Raw genomic sequence first — 24,634 nt, forward strand, 5'->3', positions numbered from 1 at the left:
TGTGTTCTCAAAGGCCAAGGTCATATTTTAGGCTATCATTTCCCAAACCCCATCCCTTGTTCTCACTGTGGTCCCCGGGGTCCGGGATGTCACATGGCTTTTCCCTTTGCCTTCCTGAGCTGCAGCAAACACGGCTCACTCCTGAACACAGGCAGCATCTTTCTGCTGTGACGAAAGACAAAAGCGTGACTCTTGGGCCCATTTCTGCTGAAATCCTCGGGGACCTCCTCCCCCGGTTGCGGTCTGCCCTACCCAGTTCTAGAATTCACTTCATGGGTGTCTTTTCTAACTTAAATTCATGTAAAGGTAGTTTGGGCTGGGCGCGGTGGCTCACACCTGTAATCCCAGCACTTTAGGAGGCCGACGCGGGCAGATCACCTGAGGCAAGGAGTTTGAGACCAGCCTGGCCAACATGGTGAAACCCCGTCTCTACTAAAGATACAAAAATTTAGCCGGGTGTGGTGGTGCACGCCTGTAATCCCAGCTAATCGGGAGGTTGAGGCAGGAGAATCGCTTGAACCCGAGAGGTGGAGGTTGCAGTGAGCCAAGATTGCACCACTGCACTCCAGCCTGGACAACAAGCATGAAACTCCATCTCAAAAATAAAATAAAATTAATAAAATAAAAATAAAGGGTAGTTTGTATCACTACCTTAAAAATAAATTCAATATTACTGCAAAATGGGAGGTGATGGAAAAAAACAAATTAAGTACAGTGGAAACACAAGAATGTTATGGCCGGGTGCAGTGGCTCCCACCTGGAATCCCAACACTTTGGGGAGGCTGAGGCAGGAGGATCACTTGAGCCCAGGAGTTCAAGACCAGCCTGGGCAACATAAGGAGACCCTGTCTCTACAGAAAATTAAAAACTTAGCCAGTTATGGTGGCATGAGCCTATAATCCCAGCTATTCAGGAGGCTGAGGTGGGAGGATCGCTTGAGCCCAGGAGGTCGAGGCTACAGTGAGCTATGATTATGCCACTGCACCCAAGCCTGGGCAACAGAGCAAGACCCTGACTATAAAACAGCAGCAACAACAAAAAGAATGTCATGAAAACCTGTGTCTCTGATGGTTGCAGGCATTGGTGCCCTGGGGCCCTCTTCTTCTTGAGATGGGGAGGGTGGCGGATGCTGGTGGTGCCGGGACTCCCTCCTTGGCCTCATCACGGGATGAGGAGGCAGCTGGAACAGAAGCAGGCTGCTCTTGTGCTGTGGGATCATGCACTGGCTGTGGTGGCCTACCGTGCTCCAGGCCTCATCCTCAACCCTCCCCTCTGTGTCTGTGTCTCCTACTCTGTCTCTTACAAGGACACCAGTCATTGCACTTAGGGCCCACCCTTAACCCTCATCTAGAGATATTGTCTTAATCACATCTGCACAGACCCTTTTTCCTAAAAGCGTCACATTCACAGGTTCTGGGGGCAGGGTGTATCTTTCAGGGGCCATCGTTCCACCCCCTCCAGTTACGTCCCCCAGCCCCAGCTGCCCTCAGTGCTCTGTCACCTGCAGGGCCTAGTACCCTTGTGTAGTTCCGGCCAGGTTGTGCAGTGACTTTGTCTATGTCTGTGGGTGCCACTCGAGGCTGAGCCCTGGCCCCGGGCAGGTGATCCAGTGAAGGATGGTACCATGGGCACTGCAGGCAGCCCTGGCTGGTGGCTCTTCTTGTTCACAAAGGCTGGGCAGGTGTAGCCAAGGGAGGGTCTGAGGCCGCAGTGTCCTTCTGGAGAGACTGTTCCTCACAGGACTGTGACCTCCTGAGGAGCTCAGAGCAAGAGCCCACAGGAGGGTGGGAGGGACCCCCTTCGGCCAGGACCCAGGCCTCGGGCACCTCACCCACTGTTGGGGGATGGCAAATGGCTGAATCCTTTCTGGGGAAGGCGACTTTGCAGAATGTGTCCAGGCCACCTGACCCAGCACCTCGATTCTAGGAATCGAGGAGTAGAGAGGCTGCGCCGTTCTCACCCGAGTGCCCAAGTGCAAGGACAGCCCCCAGGGTCTGTAGTGGCAGGGGTGGTGCTGGGCAGCAGTCGGACATGGCTAATTGTAGCAGGGGAGGGTGAAACAGACACAGCACATCCCACAGGCTGATGATGAAGGATGCCGACCCCCAGCAACCGGCTGGTAAAGATCTTTAGAACCTGGTTTCTGTCTGCTTGAGAGCAGTTTTTTTTATTTTTATTTTTTGAGACCCAGTCTTGCTCTGGCACCCAGGCTGGAGTGTACTGCTGAAATCACGGCTCATTGAAGCCTCAACCTCCTGGGCTCAGGTGACCTTCTCACCTCAGCCTCTTGAGTACCTGGGATCACAGGTGCATGCCACCACATCCAGCTAATTTTTTTCTCTAGAGACGGGGTCTCACTATGTTGCCCAGGCTTGTCTCAAACTCCTGGGCTCAAGCGATTCTCCTACCTCAGCCTCCCAAAGTACTGGGATTCCAGGTGCGTGCCACCAGGCCCAGCTGAGAGCAGTTTTAGATTTACAGAAAAATTGCAAAGGCTGTGCCAAGTTCCCTGACACCGCACACATCTAGTGTCCCTTACGCATAACCTCTCACAGCGCTGTGCTGTATTTGCCTCATTAATGAACAAGTGCTGAGACGGTGTTAATATTAATGGAGCTCCATACTTTATTCACGCTCCTCCATTTTTCCTGAATGTCCTTTCTCTGTCCAAGGATCCCACCTGACCTTTAGTCCTCACATCTCTTTAGACTCCTCTGGGCTGAGACGGTTTCTCAGGCTGTCTTTGTTTTTGGTGACTGTGCCAGTTTTGGGGAGCAGTGGTCAGGGGTGCTGGAGAATGCCCCTCCGGTGGGATGTGTCTGGTGTTTTTTCCTTTTCTTTCTTTTGAGACAGAGTCTCGCTGTGTCACCCAGGCTGGAATGCAGTGGCGTGATCTCAGCTCGCTGCAACCTCCACCTCCTGGGTTCAAGTGATTCTCCTGACTCAGCCTCCCGAGTAGCTGAGATTACAGGCGCCCGCGACCATGCCCGGCCAATTTTTGTATTTCTAGTAGAGATGGGATTTTGCCAGGTTGGCCAGGCTGGTCTTAAACTCCTGACCTCATGATCTGCCCGCCTCAGCCTCCCAAAGTGCTGGGATTACAGGTATGAGCTACTGCGCCCAGCCTGATGTTTTTCTCATGGTCAGATGGGGTGATGGAACTGGGGGAGGAAGACCCTAGTCGTCACACTCCATCAGAGGCACATGCGTCCACCTGACTTATCCTAGCCAGCGTTGCCCTGGATCACCTAGCCCAGCTGGGATCCATCAGGTTTCTGTGCTGCAGTCACTGACAGCCCCCTTTCCAGACTGCACTCTTTGGAAAGAAGCCGCTAAGCGCAGCCACACCTGAGGGCAGCAAGCATGGCCCCTCCTGGAGGTCCGAGCTGCTGAGCTATTTGGGAATCCTTTGCCTGGGAGATTTGTCTCTTCCCTACCATGTACTTACTTATTCTGTCATTTCTTTATATTATATGGACTCATGGTTATTTTATAGTTCAGGCTTTCATCCATGACTGCTTTATGTTTTTTTCCATTTCTACTCAAACTGTTCCAGCTTTGGCCATCAAGCGTTCTTTCGGTGGGTGCCCATGACCCCCTCGCCACACCCATCTGCTTTAGTTTCTGTTTGTGAGCATGCCCTCCATGACTGGCACCTCCACGTATGTGCTCCAGGCTCATCCTTTCTCTCCGGCCCCATCTTTGAAGCAGGTGTTTCTCCCAGAGCCCGTGCCCATGGGTCCATGTTCACTAGGAGAGTCAGCAGTGGAGACTGGTGTAGCAGAATCCCAAGTGCACTTTGTACAGCGTCACTCACCGGCACTGATGCCTGCTCTGGGGCCTCTGCACCCTTTGCGTCACTTTGCAGTAATGCGTTTTCATTTACTGGATGATTTTAAAGCATGGAAACTAACCAGGCACGGTGGCCATGTCTGGAATCCCAACATTTTGGGAGGCTGAGGCCAGAGAATCGCTTGAGCCCAGGAGTTCCAGACCAGCCTGGGCAACATAGTGAGTCCCTGTCTCTACAAAATATAAAATGAAAAATAAAAATTAGCCAACCCAGTCGGACGCGGTGGCTCACGCTTGTAATCCCAGCACTTTGGGAGGCCACAACAGGAGGATCACATGAGGCCAGGAATTCAAAACCAGCCTGGCCAACATGGCAAAACCCTAGCTCTACTAAAAATAAAAAAAAAAATAGCTGGGTTTGGTAGTAAATGTCTGTAATCCCAGGTACTTGAGAGGCTGAGGCATAAGAATCACTTGAACCTGGAAGGCGGAGGCTGCAGTGAGCCGAGATCATGCCACTGCATTCCAGCCTGGGCTACAGAGGGAGATTCTGTCAAAGCAAAAACAAAAACAACAAAAAAAACACCCTTAGCTGACCAAGTGGGAGGATCACTTGGGCTCAGGAATTTGAGGCTGCAGTGAGCTATGATTGTTCTACTGCACTCGAGCCTGGGTGGGGAAAAAAAAAAAAAAAAAAAAAGGCCGAGTGCGGTGGCTCATGCCTATAATCCCATCACTTTGGGAGGCCAAGGCAGGCAGATCATCTGAGGTCAGGAGTTCGAGACTAGCCTGGCCAACATGGTGAAACCCCATCTCTACTAAAAATAAAAAAATTAGCTGGGTGTGGTAGTGGGCACCTGTAGTCCCAGCTACTTGGGAGGCTGAAGCACAAGAATTGCTTAAACCTGGGAGGTGGAGGTTGCAGTGAGCCAAGATCGTGCCACTGCACTCCAGCCTGGGTGACAGAGTGAGACCCCGTCTCAAAAAAATAAATAAAAAATAGAGTATTTTAGTGGACAGAGACCCTTGGGTCCAAGCTGACACAAGCCCACTGGATGTTTGGCCTGACAGTGGTGTTGGCACCGAGCACTGAGCACCTTGGCCACACTGGCCCCACAACCCGCTGGTAGCTGTGTGACCTTGGCTGGCTGCTTAACTTCTCTGAGCCTGTTTGCTCCCTGGGCACCCGATTTGGAAAAAGAACAGACTGTTTGTGAGGATTACATTCCAGTGCCAACAAGAAAGGCTTTTGTAAATGATTAAGCAGTACACACGGGACCGTGGCCGCAGAATGCAGTTGAGGGCATCCCTCTCCACGTGGGGAGCCAGAAACCGGGATAGGAAAAGGCTGGTGGAACACCCACCATCTCTCAGGATCTCGCCATATCTTACCACCTCCCCTTACCCCCCCAGAACCGAGTCTCCTGCCATTCCGAGCAGGCCTGGTATGGGTAATGGTGTGAAGGAAGGCCCGGTGCGATTGCATGAGGATGCCGAGGCTGTCCTGTCCTCGTCCGTCTCATCAAAGGCAAGTACCCCGGCCTCCTGGGATGGGTGTTCTCCTGGAGCCCCAGCCTCCCCACCCCCCCTCCCAGGCTCCCCGCCCCCTCCTCCCAACCTCTGCGCCCCCTCCAAACAGGCTCAGGGATCCCTCTCCTGTGCTCCATGCACCCCATCAGAAATCACCCTGCACCTAGGATGTGCAAGTTGGTACCCCTGCCTACCTGGGCTGAGGGTGGAGTGGTGGAGCCTCTCTGCTCCCACGGCCCCAGATACTATAAGGTCATGGGATGGAGGACGCCAGCCACCCTCTATTCCACCGAAAGCCCCACTTGTGATGTGAATCCAACCAGCCCAGCCACCTGGTAAGAGGCCAAAACCAAACCCAGTGCCAGCGTGGGGTGGGTAGCCTGAGGTATCAGACATGTCTTGGAGCCCCATTTTCTCCCTCAGATTTTGGAACACTAAGGAATTAGCCAAGGCCAGTCATGGTGGCTCATGCCTATAATCCCAGCACTCTGGGAGGCTGAGGTGGGAGGATCATATGAGACCAGGAGTTTGAGACCAGCCTGGGCAACATGGTGAAACCCCATCTCTACTAAAAATATAAAAATTAGCAAGGCGTGGTGGCACACACCTGTAATCCCAGCTACTTGGGAGGCTGAGGCAGTTGAATCGCTTGAACCTGGGAGGCAGAGGTTGCAGTGAGCCAAGATTGTGCCACTGCACCCCAGCCTGAGCGACAGGGTGAAAGCCTGTCTCAAAAAAAAAAAAAAAAAAAAAAAAAGCCAAATGCAGAGAGCTAAAGGGGGTGGGCATGCTTGGTCTTTACTCTGTTTCCAAGTTCACCTCTTAAATCCACAATTCCACTGAAGAAAAGATATTCTCTCAAAGCAATTGGGTCAGCCCTGTTGTTCACCATAGAAACCAGAACCCCCCACTGGCCCCTAAGTCCTCTCAGCTGAACCTGAAACACGGACCGACCCAGCCCCACGCAGAAATCATTGCACTCCCAGGGCCTGACTCAGGCCAACCGCACAGGCAGTTTTCAAAGTCCATGGGGTCAAAGGCTGAGGTGGCGTCATCTTCCAGGCCTCCCGACCTTTCCCCGGATTCCAGGTGGCATCTCAGAGCAGCAGGCAGGCAGGAGGACTCATTCACCGGGGTCACCACCAGGTGACTGAGGCACAGGGCAGGCACGTGCCTTGAAGTTTAGTGAAGGTCCCAACAGAGCTGGAAGAACACCTGGATATGGCTGTTGCTCTGCATGCCGGAGAGGAGGGGGTCTGCAACGTGGATCCCGCCACGTGGACAAGCTTGAGGCAGCGGTGGCTGCTGAACCACACGCAGAAATGCGCCAGTGCTGGTCACTTGCTGGGCATCACACACACATGCCCATTCTCCTCTGTGCTGGCAGGCCCCGACAACATTGCTCTTGGTCCGCCTGGCCAGCCCCAAGGGGGGAGGGACTCACTCTGCAAAGTCTCTTTTCTTTGATTAAGAAGCTGAGCCTTGGCTGGGCATGGTGGCTCACACCTGTAATCCCTGCACTCTGGGAGGCCCAGGTGGGAGGATTGCTTGAGGTCAGGAGTTCGAGACCAGCCTGGCCAACATGGTGAAACCCCGTCTCTACTAAAAATACAAAAATCAGCCAGGCATGGTGGCACGCACCTGTAATCCCAGCTCCCCATAAGATTGAAGTGGGAGAATTGCTTGAACTGAGGAGGTGGAGGTTGCAGTGAGCTGAGATCGTGCCACTGCACTCCAGCCTAGGCGACAGAGTGAGATCCTGTCTCAGAAAAAAACAAACAAACAAAAAACACTGAGTCTCTTCCCATGGTGTTTATGGCCAACATGCATCCCATCTGGGATTGCCCACTTTCTCTTCAGCTGCCTGGCCGACAAATTCTTCTTTCGTAGGATCTCCCCACATGATGGATCTTGAAACTTTGACCCCTCAGTGATGCCTGCTCCTAGCTCTTTGGATAATAAGGTGTTTGTGTTAGAGAGGAGCTGGAAGTGTCAGCCAGAGGCAGCAGCCTCCACTGAGCATGTGAACTGGCCCCAACACATGTCCTCCAGGTGCCACTGGTGGCCACCTTGAGAGGTGCAGTTTATGGATGTGTGTTCCTGATACTAAGATTTAGCATTGGCCAGGCATGGTGACTCACACCAGAGATCCCAGCACTTCTGGCAGGCCAAGACGGGAGGATTGCTTGAACCCAGGAGTTTGAGAACAGCCTGGGTAACATAGCAAGACCTTGTCTTTGCAAAAAAATAAAATTAGCTGGGTGTGGTGGCACACATCTGTGGTCTCAGCTACTGAGGAGGCTGAGGTGGGAGGATCACCTGAACCCAAGAGGTCATGGCTGCAGTGAGCTATGATCATACGCTTGCACTCCAGTCTGGTGGCAGAGTGGGATCCTATCTCAAAAAAACAACACAGAGTTGGCTTTGTAACATTAAGAGCCTCGGCTGGGCCTGCTGGCTCACGCATGTAATCCCAACACTTTGGGAGGCCGAGACAGGCGGATCACCTGAGCCTCGGGTTCGAGACCAGCCTGGGCAACGTGGAGAAACCCCATCTCTGCTAAAAATACAAAAATTAGCCAGGCAGGGTGGCGCACACCTGTGATCCCAGCTACTGGGAAGGCTGAGGCAGGACAACCACTTGAACCCAGGGAGGCAGAGGTTGCAGTGAGCCAAAATTGCGCCACTGCACTCCAGCCTGGTGGACAGAGCGAGACTCTGTCTCAAAAAACAAACAAACAAAACAACAAACTGATAGGAGATAACCACCGAATGGAGGAGGTGGAAGAACTCTGTGTCTCCAGCAGGGTGCAGGGAGGCACTCTCCAGGGAATATTCCATTTGCACACAGAGGCCCATTCCAGAGGGGAGCAGCTGGTCCGACTGATTCAGAGAAGAAACTGGCCCGGAGCTGGTAAGGCCTTGGACTGCTGCTGGGACCACCACCAAGCGCCCGCATTTCTCAAAGCTCATGGAACCAGACGTCTGCAACCTGGCTGCATGTCCCAGAAAAGGCAGAGGTCCCCAAAGACAGCCTCCGAGAAGCTAGGACAAGATCAAACCCCATGGCGAAGTTTGGCCTCAGAAACAAAATCGATGTGCAATCTGTCCCTTTGAGGAAGGGAGGGCTGGGCTGGTGGAGGGGACCCTGGGGGCATTGAGGAAAAGGAGGCTGTGTTCTGTGGAACCAGACTGGGGGTACAAGGCTGCTGGGTAGCCCAGGACATGTGGGAGAGGGTCTGAGAGCTGGCACCTTGCCATTTCAAAGATATGACTGGGAGACCAAAGAGGGCACCCTCTACCTGAGCTCAGTCGGGGCAGAGCTGGGATTTAGGCCAGGTGTGTGGACAGACTCAGGCCAGGCCCTTTACCCCGGGCCACCCACTGAGCTGAGCAAATTCCGGAGGTGGGGGCAGCCATGCTCAGTCCGACTCCGGCTGCCTGTTACACCTGAGAAGTGCTCCCACATCCCTTCCCCATCTCCAGCCTCCACCATATCTATCCTGGGTTTCTGCAGGAGCCGCTTCTACCCTGGTCACTATTTTTATTTTTTATTTTTTCAGACACTCTGTCACCCTGTCTGGAGAACAGTTGTGCAATCACGGCTCACTGCAACCTTGGCATCCCGGGTTCAAGCGATTCTTCTGCCTCAGTTTTCTGAGTAACTAGGATTACAGGCACCCACCACCATGCCCGGCTAATTTTCACATTTTTAGTAGAGACGGGGTTTCACCACGTTGGGCACACTGGTCTCGAACTCCTGACCTCAGGTGATCTGCCTGCCTCGGCCTTCCAAAGTGCTGAGATTATAGGCATGAGCCACAGTGCCCGGCCCCACTCTGGTCATATTAAAAATGGCCCGCCGGGCGCGGTGGCTCACGCTTGTAATCCCAGCACTTTGGGAGGCCGAGGCGGGCGGATCACGAGGTCAAGAGATCGAGACCACGGTGAAACCCCGTCTCTACTAAAAATACAAAAAAAATTAGCCGGGCGTGGTGGCGGGCGCCTGTAGTCCCAGCTACTCGGAGAGGCTGAGGCAGGAGAATGGCGTAAACCCAGGAGGCGGAGGTTGCAGTGAGCCGAGATTGTGCCACTGCACTCCAGCCTGGGGGACAGAGCAAGACTCCGTCTCAAAAAAAAAAAAAAAAAAAAAAAAAATGGCCCATTTCGGCCGGGCATGGTGTCTCATGCCTGTAATCCCAGCACTTCAGGAAGCTGAGGCAGGCAGATCACTTGAGGCCAGGAATTCGAGACCAGCCTGGCCAACATGGCGAAACTCCATCTCTACTAAAAATACAAAAATTAGCCAGGCGTGGTGGTGCTTGCCTGTAATTCCAGCTACTCGGGAGGCTGAGGGAGAAGAATCGCTTGAACCCGAGAGGCAAAGGTTGCAGTGAGCTGAGATCACACCACTGTATTCTAGCCTGGGTGACAGAGCGAGACTGTGCCTCAAAAAAAATAAAAATAAAAATAACTCATTTATTTGGGCAAAGATCAGCCTCCTTGCCAGGCTTTGTAGGGTCTAGCACCTACCTCTCTTTCCCATCTCCTTTCTCTTCTCTGGACCCCCTCCCTTTCCCTGTGCCAGCAAATCTGCCCTCCTTGTGGTCCCCCAGGGTCCCCTGCTCCTTTTCACCCTAGCCTCCGAGTATTCATTCCTCCCCACCTAATACTATGACACACACCCCCAAAGTGACTTGCACCTCATCCTTCAAGCTCAGCCTCTCACCCCCCACCCAGAGTTCTTGCAGAACCCTGGGCCACCTCCTCGTGGCACCTTCCCGATGGGTGGCTGTATTTGCATTCATCTGATGATTCTGTTGGCATCTGGCTCTCTGTTTGGACCAGTGGCACCACGGGGACAGGAAGGGTCTTGCACACACCCCCACCCTGCACTGTGGGGCTCCAGGCCCTTCAGGATGCCTGTGCCTGGTGGGACTTTGCAGATTCCTGGCAGTCACTGAACAACCTGCCCATCCACGTTACATTCAGACAGCAAAGCATTGCAGGCTGAGGCAGAAGAATGCTCTCCCCCACTTCTCAGTGAGTCCCATGGCCGAGTCCACTGGGGAAATGGAATCAGAGCACCTCCCGTCCAGAACTTTCCAGAATGCTCTCTGCCACTTCTCAGTGAGAGTCCCGTGGCCGAGTCAGCAGGGGAAATGGAAACTCCAACCTGACGGGCAGGTGGTGCCTATGGGATCCCACAGGGCTCGGACACACTGCTGTGCGGCATGACCTTCCAGGGAAGGAGGGAGGGCTGTGGGGGAGCAGGGGACTTGGGAAGCTCCAGAGGACTCCAGAAAGCGATGGTTCTCGGGCTGGCATGGGAGCAGTCAATGCGGGTTGGCAGCCATCATCAATGTTGCTGTCACCCCCTCAACTGGGCTGGATGAAGAGTCATAGATGCCTACCTCTGGAGTCCTGATTGGAAGTTGTGGGAAGGGACACGCTGGCAGAGAGTCAGGGTCTGCTTGCCTGATACCCACTGCCAACCCCCCGACGCCAACGGTCCCTGGTGCCTGTTTTCAGTCCCTGTGTACCTAAAATGCCACAGTGCCGTAGTCAGGTGCACGCAGGCTGTGGAGGGAACTGTAGTTTGCACGTGGGCCAGTCCTATTGTGAGCCTGTCTCTGAGAATGTGAAACCTGCACACCTCACCTCCAACGTGGATGGTCCCTGTCATCCTGGGAGGTTTTCACTGTGTCTCCAGCAGGCTCTGTGGCCTGTGGACCCACCACAGATCACCCAGAATCAACCAAGGCCAACACACTCAGGGTGGGGTACATCCCTCGGCCCTGGCCCAGAGGGTGTAAGGAAGGCACTTCTGGGGCAAGGTCCTCTGCGGAGCAGACCCTGCCCTCTGACCTCTGATCACATGTTCTGTTGCAGCGTGACCACAGGCAAGTGCTCAGCTCCCTGCTGTCCGGGGCCCTGGCTGGCGCCCTTGCCAAAACAGCAGTAGCACCCCTGGACCGAACCAAAATCATCTTCCAAGGTAAGTGTTGGTCGTCCCCATGTGATAGAGAAGCTGCCAGGCGGTCACCTCCTCCTTCATGGCCCCCAAACCACGCTTCAAATTGGTTTTTATTTTTAGATTTATTTTAGAAATAAGGTTTTGTTTTGTTTTGTTTTTGAGATGGAGTCTTGCTCTGTCACCCAGGCTGGAGTGCAGTGGCGCAATCTCGGCTCACCGCAAGCTCTGCCTCCCGGGTTCACGCCATTCTCCTGCCTCAGCCTCCCGAGTAGCTGGGACTACAGGCATGCGCCACCACGCCCGGCTAAATTTTTTTGTATTTTTAGTAGAGACAGGGTTTCACCATGTTAGACAGGATGGTCTCGATATCCTGACCTCGTAATCCGCCTGCCTCGGCCTCCCAAAGTGCTGGGGTTACAGGCTTGAGCCACCGCGCCTGGCCAGAAATGAGGTTTTTCTCTGTTGCCCAGGCTGGCCTCAAAGTCCTGGGCTCAAGTGATCCTCCTGCCTAACCCTCCTAAGTAGCTGGGACTATGGGTGTGCTCCACTGCACTCAACTGGATTTTTTTAATGCCTCTTTAAAATACACTCAGAGGCCCTGGCGCAGTGGCTCTTGCCTGTAATCCCAGCACTTTGGGAGGCCAAGGTGGGCAGATCACTTGAGGTCAGGAGTTTGAGAGCAGCCTGGCCAACATGGTGAAACCCCGCCTCTACTAAAAATACAAAAATTAGCTGGACATGGTGGCAGGCACCTGCAATCCCAGCTACTCTGGAGGCTGAGTCAGGAGAATCGCTTGAACCTGGGAGGCGGAGATTGCAGTGAGCCAAGATCGCGCCATTGCACTCCAGCCTGGGTGACAGAGAGACTCTGTCTCAAAAATAAATAAATAAATAAATAAATAAATAAATAAATAAATAAATAAATAATAAAATCCACTTTGAATCTGTACGAGTTTCCTGGGGCTGCTGTCAGAAAGCACCACAAACCAGGTGGCCTCAAACAACAGGAATTTTTTCTCTCACAGTCCCAGGGCCAGAAGTCTGAAGTGAAGGTGTGGGCAGGGCTGTGTTCCCTCCAGAGGCTCTAGGGGAGGATCCTTCCTTGCTTCTTCCGGCTTCTGGGGGCTCCTGGTTCTCCTTGGCTTGTGGCTGCATGGCTCCAATTTCTGCCTCTGTCATCACGTGGCCTTCTCCTCTGTGTGTGTGTGTGTGTGTTCTCTCTCTCCCATTTATTTATTTATTTTTGTTTGTTTGTTTGTTTTTGAGATAGAGTCTCGCTCTGTCACCCAGGCTGGAGTTCAGTGGTGTGATCTTGGCTCACTGCAACCTCCATCTCCCCAGTTCAAGCAATTCTCCTGCCTTAGCCTCCCGAGTAGCTGGGACTACAGGCACGCACCACCACGCCTGGCTAATTTTTTTGTATTTTTAGTAGAGACAGGTTTCGCCATGTTGGCCCCGCTGGTCTTGAATTCCTGGCCTCAAGTGATCCACCCGCCTTGGCCTCCCAAAGTGCTGGGATTACGGGCATGAGCCACCACGCCCGGCCTGTTTTCTCTTCTTATAAAGACACCAATTCGCATTTAGGGCCCACCCTAACCCAGTATGACCTTACCTTAACTCTGTTATATCTGCAAAGGCCCTGCTTTCAGATAAGGTCACCTTCTTGGGGTCTAGAGGTTAGAACTCAGACATAGCTTTTCAGAGGACAGAAATTAAACCCTCAACAGAAACCCTCGCCCTCCCTCCCTAGGGTTAAACAGTCACAGGGTCCTCTGAAGAGGTTGCCTTTGCCCCCTTCAAACAGTTACCAGTTCCTGCCTAGGGCCCAGAAGCAAGATGGTTACGGCCCGGGCCCTCTGCCCCTCAGCTGTTTGGGAAGAATCTGCAGGCTTGAGCCAGGCCCTTCCCACCACCTTGAGCCGATCCCCTACCCTCTCTGTGTCCCAGTTTCCTCTTCCGTAAAGTGGAGGCATGGATATCTGCCTCCTCCTTGGCTGTCATGGGCATCCAGTGAGCTGGCAGGCCTTCGAAAGGGACAGCCCCATTTATTTATTTATTTATTTAGAGACAAAGTCTCTCTCTGTCCCCCTGGCTGGAGTGCAGTGGTGCGATCTCTGCTCACCACAACCTCCACCTCCTGGATTTAAGCGATTCTCCTGCCTTAGCCTCCTGAGTAACTGGGATTGCAGGAGTCTGCCACCATGCCTGGCTAATTTTTTTGTACTTTTTTTTAGTAGAGTCAGCGTTTCGCCATGTTGGCCAGGCTGGTCTCGAACTCCTGACCTCAGGTGATCCACCTGCCTCAGCCTCCCAGAGTGCTGGGATTACAGGTTTGAGCCACTGCACCTGGCCAGGGCAGGCCCCTTTAAGTGCGCATCAGCAGGTGCAGGGTGTTGTGTTCTGCAGGGAACTGGGGTTCAACCCTGGAGGCAGCAGGCACGCATGCACGTTGCACACACAAGCGGTGGGTGGTGAGGGGTGAGGGAGGCCGGCTGCCAGACCACGTCAGAGGCTCCTGGTGACCATTTGTGGCCTGTTTTTCTGGGTCTCTCCCAAGAGTGCTCATGGCCAACCATGGCTCGGGTCCCCCATGCCCAAAGGCAGCACAGAGCCAGAAAGGGAACCCGGCAGCCACAGGGGGTGGGAGAGGCAGGATAGCGGTTCCTGTGCTGGGGCCCTGGGAGGGGCATGTCCGGGAGAGAGGATAGATCCCTGCAGGCCTTGTTCTGAGAGCCAGGGCTTTTCAGCTGAGGCCCAAGTGCCTGGAGGCTGGGACACCTTCCCTGCAGGGGTTTGGGTGAATGGTAGTCTAGTCCAGGGACAGGGTGCTGAGTGTCAACCCATCTCAGACACGTTCTCCTCTCACTGGAGACCCTCACTATTCTGGGGGTTGGGTGTCAGCTCAGCTCAGCTCCCATTCCTGGGACAAGATTAGGGAGGAAGAGGAGGGTGACTCTGCTAGGGGGTGCCGGGGGTGGGGCCACGCAGACGGGAGGTTCTGTCCTTTGCATCTCAGTGGCTTTTGTGCTTTTGTTTTTTTCCAGTGTCTTCAAAAAGATTTTCTGCAAAGGTGAGCCACTATGTCACTGCCCCAGCCTGGGGACAGTCACCACTACCCTGATGGGCTGGCAGAAGTTAGGCAGGTGGTCTGAGGAGAGTCTCAGGGGTGAGGACAGGACTACCTGTCTTCCCATCCCCAGCTCTCCCTGCACACAGCCCAGCCTGGGAACTGACGGGACATCCTGAGTGTCCTTCCGGCAGTGGGGTGGGGAGACTCAACAGCTCTAAAACAACCTTTACATGTTTGATTTCTTGTTAAACACAGAGCAGGTGCTACCTTCTTAATAAAGAAAAAGATAAACTGTAAAAGCTAGAATGCCAAACACCAACAGACATGCCCTTGGGCAGGGCTCCGAGCTGCTTTGCAGCCTGGTTCGCTTTGCAGCCCGGTTCGCTTTGCAGTCCCCAAGAGAACTTGCTGGGGTGGGAGGCCCAGAAAACATAGGGAGGAGGGACGGGGCTGGGGTTGATAATGTCAGTCTGGACAAATCGGGGTGGGGCCCTCACATGGGGGTGGGGTTGTGTACTGTGCATGGAGATGGGGTCACCCCGGCCCCGCCTCCGCACTTTCAGCGCTCTGCTGGTCACAGAGGCGCGCAGGGAGGGCAGGCATAGGCAGAGGGATGTTGACCTCCCCGCTTATCTCCAGGAGGCCTTCCGGGTCCTCTACTACACCTACCTCAACGAGGGCTTTCTCAGCTTGTGGCGCGGGAACTCGGCCACCATGGTGCGCGTGGTGCCCTACGCCGCCATCCAGTTCAGCGCACACGAGGAGTACAAGCGCATCCTGGGCAGCTACTATGGCTTCCGCGGAGAGTGAGGCCCCGCCCTGCCCCGCCCCGCCCCCTTTCTTCTGACGCCCCGCCCCCTGCCCTCCCTATGCCCCGCCCCCTCCGCGTTTTCCTCTTCGTGCCTTGCACCTAGCCCTGCCTTCCCTCTTCCAACAAGGAAACACCGGGAGACTCCTCACCCAGGCCCTCCTGAGGCGCCCCCTGACTCTGTTACATGCCCTATTCTGTCTTCAGAGCTCCTCTCCTTTGCCCGTTTGTCTCCAGACGTTTCTCCACCCCCACACATAAATCCCAGAGGGGCAGGCTACTGTGCCCCCAGGGCCGTAGGGAAAATACGCATCATTAATTTATGCCAGCAGTGGGGAAGGGAAGGCAGCCATGTAAACCTCAAAATGAGGCCCACTCCAGAGACCCCATCAGCTTGGCCACGAGGAAGCCAAACCCGCCTCGTGTTCCTCGGTCCCCACCCCTGTCCCCGCCCCAGCAGAGACGTGCGGGTGCTCCAGGCTGGGCCTCTGTGCATCTGCAGCCCCCTCACTGCCGTCTCGCCTTCTCCTCCTGCCCTGTTCAGAGCCCTGCCCCCTTGGCCTCGCCTCTTCGCCGGTGCACTGGCTGGAACGACAGCCGCTTCACTGACCTACCCCCTGGACCTGGTCAGAGCGCGGATGGCCGTAACCCCAAAAGAAATGTGAGTCCTCACATCGGTGATGCGCATCAGCCCCGGGGGCTCTGTGTCTCCGGGGCTCCCAGGTCGGAATCCCTCTATCGGGCCCCTGGGGTTTGCATCTGGGCCTCTGTGTCCACAGGGCAGGCCTGGTGTGTTATTCTGCAGCTGTTCCAGAAAGGCAGCAATTTGTTCTCTTAGCCTGGGGGTCACTTTCTGCTTAGATCAAACTAAGAGTCTTCATTTTGAACTGGGCACAGATGCATTAAAAATATGTAAGAATATGGCTGGGCGCGGTGGCTCACGCCTGTAATCCCAGCACCTTGGGAGGCCGAGACGGGCAGATCACGAGGTCAGGAGATCGAGACCATCCTGGCTAAGACGGTGAAACCCCGTCTCTACTAAAAATACAAAAAATTAGCCGGGCATGGTGGCGGGCGCCTGTAGTCCCAGCTACTCGGGAGGCTGAGGCAGGAGAATGGCGTGAACCCGGGAGGCGGAGCTTGCGGTGAGCCGAGATTGCGCCACTGCACTCCAGCCTGGGCGACAGAGCGAGACTCCATCTCAAAAAAATAAATAAATAAAATAAAATGTAAGAATATGGCTGGGCGCGGTGGCTCATGCCTGTAATCCCAACACTTTGGGAGGCCGAGGTGGGCGGCTCACTTGAGGTCAGGAGTTTGAGACCAGCTTGGGCAACATGGTGAAACCCCGTCTTTACTAAAAATACAAAAATTAGCCGGGCATGGTGACACACACCTGTATTCCCAGCTACCTGGGAGGCTGAGGCAGGAGAATTGCTTGAACCCGGGAGGCAGAGGTTGCAGTGAGCCGAGATCGAGCCACTGTACTCCAGCGTGGGCAATAGAGCCAGACTCTGTCTCTCAAAAAAAAAAAAAAAAAAAAAAAAGTGTGAGAGACTGGAATGCTTAATTCAGGAAAGATACCATGATCATGAAAAATGTGTAAGAATAGACCGGGCTTGGGCCCGGGTGCGGTGGCTCATGCCTGTAATCCCAGCACTTTGGGAGGCCAAGGCAGGAGGATCGCTTGTGCCCAGGAGTTTGAGACCAGCCTGGGCAACATAGCAAGATCTCATCTCTACAAAAACTGAAATAGTAGCCTGATGTGGTGGCATATGCCTGTGGTCCCAGTTGCTCCAGAGGCCGAGGGAGGAGGATTGCTTGAGTCTGGCAGCTTGAGGCTGCAGTGAGCCATGATCATGTCATTGCACTCCAGCCAGGCCACAGAGTGAGACCCTGTCTCCAAAAAAAAAAAAAAAAAAAAAGACAAAAAAAGTGTAAGAATGGAGGCCGGGCATGGTGGCTCACGCCTGTAATTCCAGCACTTTGAGAGGCTTAGGTGGGTGGATCACCTGAGGTCAGAAGTTCAAGACCAGCCTGGTCAACATGGCAAAACTCTATTTCTACTAAAAATATAAAAATTAGCCATGTCTGCTGGCATATATCTGTAATCCCAGCTACTTGGGAGGCTGAAGCAGGAGAATCACTTGAACCCAGGAGGCAGAGGTTGCATTGAACCGAGACTGTGACACTACACTGCAGCCTGGGCAACAGAGGGAGACTATCTCAAAACAAAAACAAAGAAACAAAAAAAAGACGAGGGCTGAGCACTTGCTTCCCGTGGCGAAGGTGGAGTCTGGGCTTACGCATGCATTTCCCCTCTAATAACAAAGCTTGGGCGATGGGGTTATATGTCTTGAAGAAGGAAAACATCAACATCCAGACACACCCAGGCCCAGCCGGCTGTGGGAGGAGCCGAGAGCCTCTGTGGTTCCTCCCTGTGCCTGGGAGGCCTGACTCCCACCTGCTGGGCTGCTCTGTCCTGGCAGGTACAGCAACATCTTTCATGTCTTCATCCGCATCTCGAGAGAAGAGGGGATGAAGACTCTCTACCATGGATTTATGCCCACCGTGCTGGGGGTCATTCCCTACGCTGGCCTGAGCTTCTTCACCTATGAGACGCTTAAGAGCTTGCACAGAGGTAAGGAGAGCTGGGAGCATAGGGAGGGGACGTTCAGGAAGCATTCCCTGGGGACCACAGCTCCACCTGGGTCACACAGACCTGGAGACGAGGCGGAGTGGGGTACAACCCCTGGGTTGGGCAGGCTGTAGACCCACATCCAAATCGGGAGAAAACACACTGTGTGCAGCCACCACTGAGGAACCTGGACTCACTGCCTTAAATGCCTATGTGAGAGGAACTCTGGCTGGTGCCATGGCTCGTGCCTGTAATCCCAGCACTTTGGGAGGCTGAGGTGGACAGATCACTTGAGGTCAGGAGTTCCAGACCAGCCTGGGCAACATGGCAAAACCCTGTCTCTACCAAAGATACAAAAAAATTAGGCATGGTGGCACATGCCTGTGGTCCCAGCTACTGGAGAGGCTGAGGTGGGAGGATCACCCAAGCCTGGGAGGTCAAGGCTGCAGTGAGCTGTGATCTCACCGCTGCACACCAGCCTAGGTGTCAAAGTGAGATCCTGTCTCAAGAAAAAACAAGCGACTCTGGGAAGCCCAGTGTGTTACCCGGAGCATTGACAGCCACCTCACCTCTTCACAAGCACACATGCAAAGCATATGGGTAAAACCCAGATGGAAGGGAAGTACTCTTGCTTGTTTTGGTAGTTGGGAGAAAATCAAAAAGTACAAAGAATGATATAATACTCATACCTGCCACCGCATGTGAACAGGCATTAACACTTTGCTACATTTGCTCCCAGATATTTTGTTTTTTTTTTTTTCTTTTTTGTAGAGACGGGATCTCCCTCTGTTGCCCAAGTTGGTCTCCAACTCCTGGGCTCAAGCAATCCTCCTGCCTTGGCCTCCCAAAGTGCTGGGATTAAAGGTGTGAGCCACTGCGCTCAGCCCACTCCCAGACATTTTTTGTCAAAGAAATGTTAGGGGTAATGTTGAGGACCCAAGTCTCTCTCCTGAGGCCTCTTATTAGAAGTGAGGGTTGCACCCCTCAAGACTGCTTTGAAAATACTTCTGTATGTATTTATCTGTGGCATGAACAAAACCATGTCACCTTTCACAGGTATAAAAAATGCTCCGAGTGGAGTCAGCTCACCCGTGAGTGCAGCTCCCAGCTCAGCTGGTTTGGGGTGCATCCACCAGCATCTGTGCTCTGTTCCGCCCTTTTAGTGGCTGCACAGTGGGCCTTACCTTCTTGGGGTGCGCTTTGGCTGTTGCCAGGTTTTCTGTGATCAGCCGACATCCAGGAGCTCGTCTCCTTATGTGACTGTAAAACCCTGTTTTCAGTGTTTCTCTCTGGAGTGCTTCCCAGCCCCTTGTCCCCATGTTCTCACCCCACATGATGCCATCAGACCCCTTGTTTTTGCCCACCTGGTGAGCAGATCACAGTGTCTCCTGTCTGGCTGTTTTTTTTTTGAGACAGAGTCTCTGTCGCCCAGGCTGGAGTGCAGTGGAACGATCTCAGCTCACTGCAACCTCCACTTCCTGGATTCAAGCCATTCTCCTGCCTCAGCCTCCTGAGTAGCTGGGATCACAGGCGCCCACCACCATACCTGGCTAATTTTTGTGTGTTTTTGGTAGAGACAGGGTTTCTCCATGTTGGCCAGGCTGGTCTCCAATTCCTGGGCTCAAGTGATTCGCCTGCCTTGGCTTCCCAAAGTGCTGAGATTACAGGCGTGAGTCACTGCACCCAGCCTTGGCTGTTTTAAATTCCTAGTTCTAAATTTACTATTACAAATGTTTAAAGAACCCCTACTGACCTGTTGCTGCTCCTTCCTCCTCCACACCCACACACTCCATTTAGACCCACAAGACAGAGCGGGGTGAAGTTCATGGTCACTTATGTTCACTCTGTGCAACAGCTCGCAGGGGCTCCCCAGGGAGAGCGCAGGTCGGGGACCAGGCACGGGAGCACCCAGAATGTTCCTTTACTAGACGTGGAGTAGAGCTGATTAGATGTGAGCAGTGGCTCTAGGAATTGGTTCTATGATTCTCTGTGTGTTTCTGCCTTTTAAGAAATTTTATTTCTCAGCCCGGCGCAGTGGCTCACACTTGTAATACCAGCACTTTGGGAGGCCGAGGCGGGTGGAACACGAGGTCAGGAGATCGAGACCACGGTGAAACCCTGTCTCCTAAAAATACAAAAAATTAGCCGGGCGTGGTGGCGGGCGCCTGTAGTCCCAGCTACTCGGAGAGGCTGAGGCAGGAGAATGGCGTGAACCTGGGAGGCGGAGCTTGCAGTGAGCCAAGATTGCGCCACTGCACTCCAGCCTGGGCGACAGAGCGAGACTCCGTCTCAAAAAAAAAAAAAGAAATTTTATTTCTCGGCCGGGCTTGGTGGCTCATGCCTGTAATCCCAGCACTTTGGGAGGCCAAGGCAGGCAGATCACCTGAGGTCAGGAGTTTGAGACCAGCCTGACCAACATGGAGAAACCCCGTCTCTACTAAAAATACAACATTAGCCAGGCGTGGTGGTGCATGCCTGTATTCCCAGCTACTCGGGAGGTTGAGACAGGAGAATTGCTTGAACCCGGGAGGCGGAGGGTGCAGTGAGCCGAGATTGGGCCATTGCACTCCAGCCTCGGCAACAAGAGTGAAACTCCATCTCAAAAAAAAAAAGAAATTTTATTTCTCGAGTTTGAGTGAAAGGAGCGACCCGGAGGTGAGGCAGTGGGGCGTGTGGGTGCGCATGAGTGCGAACACACGTGGGGGTGCAAGTGCATGTGTATATATGCACGCAGGTTGCTCCTAGGGGTGCAAAGGCTCGCACACGGGTGCGGGGTGCGCGCCCCCTCGCGGCGCCCTCATGGCCCTCCCGCCCCTCGCCCTGCAGAGTACAGCGGCCGCCGGCAGCCCTACCCCTTCGAGCGCATGATCTTCGGCGCCTGCGCTGGCCTCATCGGGCAGTCGGCCTCGTACCCGCTGGATGTGGTGCGGCGGCGCATGCAGACGGCCGGCGTCACGGGCTACCCGCGCGCCTCCATCGCCTGCACGCTGCGCACCATCGTGCGGGAAGAGGGCGCCGTGCGCGGCCTCTACAAAGGCTTGAGCATGAACTGGGTCAAGGGTCCCATCGCCGTGGGCATCAGCTTCACCACCTTCGACCTCATGCAGATCCTGCTGCGGCACCTGCAGAGCTAGGGGACCCTGAGCTGCTCTCAGGATGGTGGACCGGTGACCCCGTTGTATTCTGGGCCCATGGAACGGGGGGTGCGCTTGATTCCACTTCAGGAGCCACATGGCGTGCTTTGTGGAACGAGCAGGTGGGCCTGAGGGGCCTGGGCTCAGAGTCCACATCCAAACGCAAAGCTGGCAGCCCTGGAAGTGCAGTGTTGGGGCGATGGTATGGGGGGTCCCGCAGCTCCCCTCTTCCTTCCTCTGCAGAGGCGGGCGCTGTCTGCTGGAGGTGTTGCCCAAAAGGCCCTAGTGGTGCGTGGTCAGCTCCACCTCTTGATCCTGTGTATCCTCCGACATGCTGCTGATTCTAGTGACCCCTGTCCCCACCAGGCTCAGAGCCAGACAGCGCCTGGCCCTTCTTATTCTGACTCCACGTGCCTGCCCGGCCTCCAGGGTGCGGGGGCGCCTTTCCTGCAGGCGGACCCTGCCCAGGATGGGGCCAGCCTCGTACTCAGCTTTGGCCACAAATGTAGCCCCTGGCCCACCCTGCCGGCCCTGCCTTCTCCAGCATTTCCCACGTGGCCACGACTCCTCAATCACTAGAGCCTCCTGCTGGGAACAGTGTCCTCCAGAGAGAGCCTCATGTCTATCCTAGACCCTGCAAGCAGCTGGGTCCCCAAGAGCGCATCTCCCCCTAGAGTTGCCTGCCCATGCCCACCTGCTTTGTAACCTTCCCAGGAGAATCATGCTTGCTCTGCGCAGCAGGGCTCGAGGCCCAGGCCATGACACAAAACTGCCTCAGGTTTGGGTCAGACCTGCAGCCTGGGGCATCTGCTGAAATGTGAGCACCCAAGCCACCTCCTTTGGCCCAGAAGCTCCTGCCCCCCCAGGCCTAGTGTCTCAGTGCCCCAACCCTCTGCCCAGCTGTGGTATCCAGCGGGTCCCTGGTCCCCACTTGAACAGGCACTTGGCTGGGATATGGAGCAATTTAAAGCCCACAGGGGTTGTTCAGTTTCTATGAAATGGAGCATGGGGCGCCTGGTAGCCTCAATCCCCCGAAGTGGGAGCCTCATGACATAGTATAGCTTGGGGGTGGGAGGTGAGGAAGAGCTGAGGTACCCAGGGGAACCCCCAGCTAACTGGTCTCTCAGAGGAGTCCCCCAGGGCCCGCCAGATATCGCAGGGACTCATTTCCTAATGACATGGTGAGTTTCTTGATTTCTTTTTTTTTTTTTTTGGTTTTGGTTTTCAACTTGGCTGACCCCGGGTCTATGATCTATTCACATCGAAACCCTGACCGGTCCGCCTAGTGCCAGGGTGAGCGTGATCGTGAGTGTTGCTTTCCACGGCTGGCTGAGCACATGCTGTGTGAAGGGATCTGAGCTTGTTCATCTCCAGTCGTGACTTCATTTCCCTTCCTTCTGTCCTCCTCCTGTTCTTGCCTTGGACCTGCGGGTGTGCAGACCGCTGTCTCTGCCTTCCTTGCATGTGGCCACCAGCCATCCCTGATCTTGTCCCCAGAGGCCCAGGCAGCCTATGATGGCTGTGAGGGGCTGTCCCACTGGGTGGGTATCCCTTACCCAGCACCCAGACTTGGCAGGAGAGGCAAGGCAACCCTCACAGGGAGATGGGAGGGCACCCAACTCCCACAAGTATGCAACAGCAGTAGGAATTGGGAGTCTGCCCCAGGTGCGTGAGACCAAATGAGTGGATTTGGGGCCACAGGCTAGGAAGGAGAGACAAGGGGTAGGTGGGAGGGTCCGCCAGGCCCTGCTGACCCCAGTGTGTCTCCCCAGATATGGCTCCCAGCTGAGTGGGACCCGGCAGGAGTTGGGGACAGTGCTGTCCCCCACCCCTGCACACAGCCAGGCCCTCGAGGCTCTGCGGTCACTCCCCTCCCTGCTGGTTGCTGGTCCTGGTCTGGAGTTATATTTTGATGCCATGAAGACACTGTTTATATCTAATGTTTATATATTTTAAAGATTTGTGCCAAGAGAGTATATTTAATAAAAATTTAAATGACTTCTTCTCCTGCTCCTGGCTCTTCTTTGGCTCTGACCTCCCCCATCTTCCCCATGAACCCCCAAACAGGGTTGAAGTGCTTTTGACACATTTGTGATAAAAGTTCTGAATAAAAGTCTTGAATAAAGTTTTTAAATGCAATTGTTGTTTGAATTAATACATACCACAATTTTCCAGAAAACACCAGCTGTCCACAAGGGTTTACAGTGAAAAGTAGGTGAACAGTTCCCTCTGCAGGGAGCCTCCTGTGACCATTTTCTCCTGTCTCCTCCCACAGAGATTCTGTGCATACACATCCCTTTCAGGATATATGTGGCCACCCACAAAGGCAGGAGGGGCCGTCTCTGTGCAGCCAGCACAGCCCAAAGTCTCATGGGCTTGAACATGGCCTTCCTTCCCAAGAGCCCTGCACTCTGGGGCTGGCTGAGGCTTCAGGCCTGAACGTCAGTCACCATCTGCAGGGGCAGCCACCAGAGGGTCTCCAATGGCAATCCCGGCTCACTTCGCCTGCAGCCCATTGGCCAGAGCAACTTGCAGGGCCCACCCACCACCAGGCCAGAAGTGGCAGCCTCTGCGTGCCCGGAGAGGAGGGGCGGCTGGGCCGGCACAGACCTGGTGCTCTTGTTGGGGTGGGAGTAGGAACAAGTTCCACTGCGCTGACCCCCCACTGCTCTCCAATCTGCTCACGTGCAACAGGATTTCTTTTGAGTTGGTCTCCGTTGTGCACATTGTTTAGCAGCTGTGCAGTTTTCTCCTAGAGGATCCCCATGATGAAATTTACCAGGGTGGGTGTGGTGGCTCATGCCTGTAATCCCAGCACTTTGGGAGACTGAGGCAGGTGGATTGCTTGAGCTCAGGAGTTTGAGACCAGCCTAGGCAACATAGTGAGACCCCCATCTCTACAAAAAAATAGAAAAATTAGGCCGGACGCAGTGGCTCACGCCTTTAATCCCATCACTTTGGGAGGCCAGGGCAGGTGGATCACTTGAGGTCAGGAGTTCGAGACCAGCCTGGCCAACATGCTGAAACCCCCATCTCTACTAAAAGTACAAAAATCCTAGCTACTCAGGAGGCTGAGGCAGGAGAATCGCTTGAACCTGGGAGGCAGAGGTTGCAGTGAGCCACTGCACTCCAGCCTGAGTGACTGAGCAAGTCTCCGTCTCAAAAAATAATTTTTTTTTTTAATTAGCCAGTCTTGGAGATGTGTGCCTGTAGTCCCAGCTACTCAGAAATTCACACATCCCTTATGTTACCAAACCAGGCTTGTTCTGCCCATCAGTATGCCAACAGAGATGACAGGTTTTGCAGCAAAGAGTTTATTCACGAGGCAGCCGAGTGAGGAGACAGGAGAACAGATTTCAAATCCACCTCCCTGAAGATAGGGTGTTAGGGATATTTAAGGGATAGAGGAGCAAGTTGGTCAGAGACGTGGGGAAAAGTGGGGCAGTCGGGGAACCGTGCATGTGTAGTCAAGCTTCATGGCTTTTCCATAGGATGTGTGTTCACAAAATGACATTGTTATCATGATCTGGGGGTGGAGTGTTTGGCCCTCTAACGTCAAAGTTCACCACCTAAATACACACAGGCCAAGGTGAAGGTTTGGCTCTCAGCCCATTTGGACTGGACAAGAACTGATCCTGTTCCTGAAGAACAACTTAAGCAACCATTACCATGGTGGCCCGTACAT

General features: G+C 54.2%; 2 protein-coding genes across 2 annotated transcripts in view; both read left to right on the plus strand.

The window, feature by feature from the left end:
• Positions 1-5,320, plus strand: part of ARMC6 (armadillo repeat containing 6) — a 66,199-nt gene extending 60,879 nt beyond the window's left edge. The window contains exon 9 of the mRNA XM_058424592.1: positions 5,206-5,320. The gene's annotated coding sequence lies outside the window, so the exon portion shown is untranslated. The remainder of the gene's footprint in view (positions 1-5,205) is intronic.
• On the plus strand, positions 5,219-23,088 carry SLC25A42 (solute carrier family 25 member 42). The gene is made up of 7 exons (XM_032170209.2): positions 5,219-5,320; positions 11,215-11,320; positions 14,344-14,369; positions 15,009-15,175; positions 15,722-15,838; positions 17,667-17,818; positions 20,642-23,088. The coding sequence occupies exons 1-7, from the start codon at positions 5,240-5,242 to the stop codon at positions 20,947-20,949; spliced, it is 957 nt and encodes a 318-aa protein (XP_032026100.1). The 5' UTR covers positions 5,219-5,239; the 3' UTR covers positions 20,950-23,088.
• The last annotated feature ends 1,546 nt before the right edge of the window (positions 23,089-24,634 follow it).

Source organism: Hylobates moloch, unplaced genomic scaffold, assembly GCF_009828535.3.
Source record: "Hylobates moloch isolate HMO894 unplaced genomic scaffold, HMol_V3 SCAFFOLD_12, whole genome shotgun sequence".
Lineage (NCBI taxonomy): Eukaryota > Metazoa > Chordata > Mammalia > Primates > Hylobatidae > Hylobates > Hylobates moloch.

Bases quoted from the DNA above. Each gene is read 5' to 3' on its own strand.
- SLC25A42 (XM_032170209.2), top strand. From the start codon at position 5,240: ATGGGTAATGGTGTGAAGGAAGGCCCGGTGCGATTGCATGAGGATGCC. The intron at 15,176-15,721 runs GTGAGGCCCCGC...TGCCCTGTTCAG, and splicing joins TACTATGGCTTCCGCGGAGA to AGCCCTGCCCCCTTGGCCTC. The intron at 17,819-20,641 runs GTAAGGAGAGCT...CTCGCCCTGCAG, and splicing joins GCTTAAGAGCTTGCACAGAG to AGTACAGCGGCCGCCGGCAG.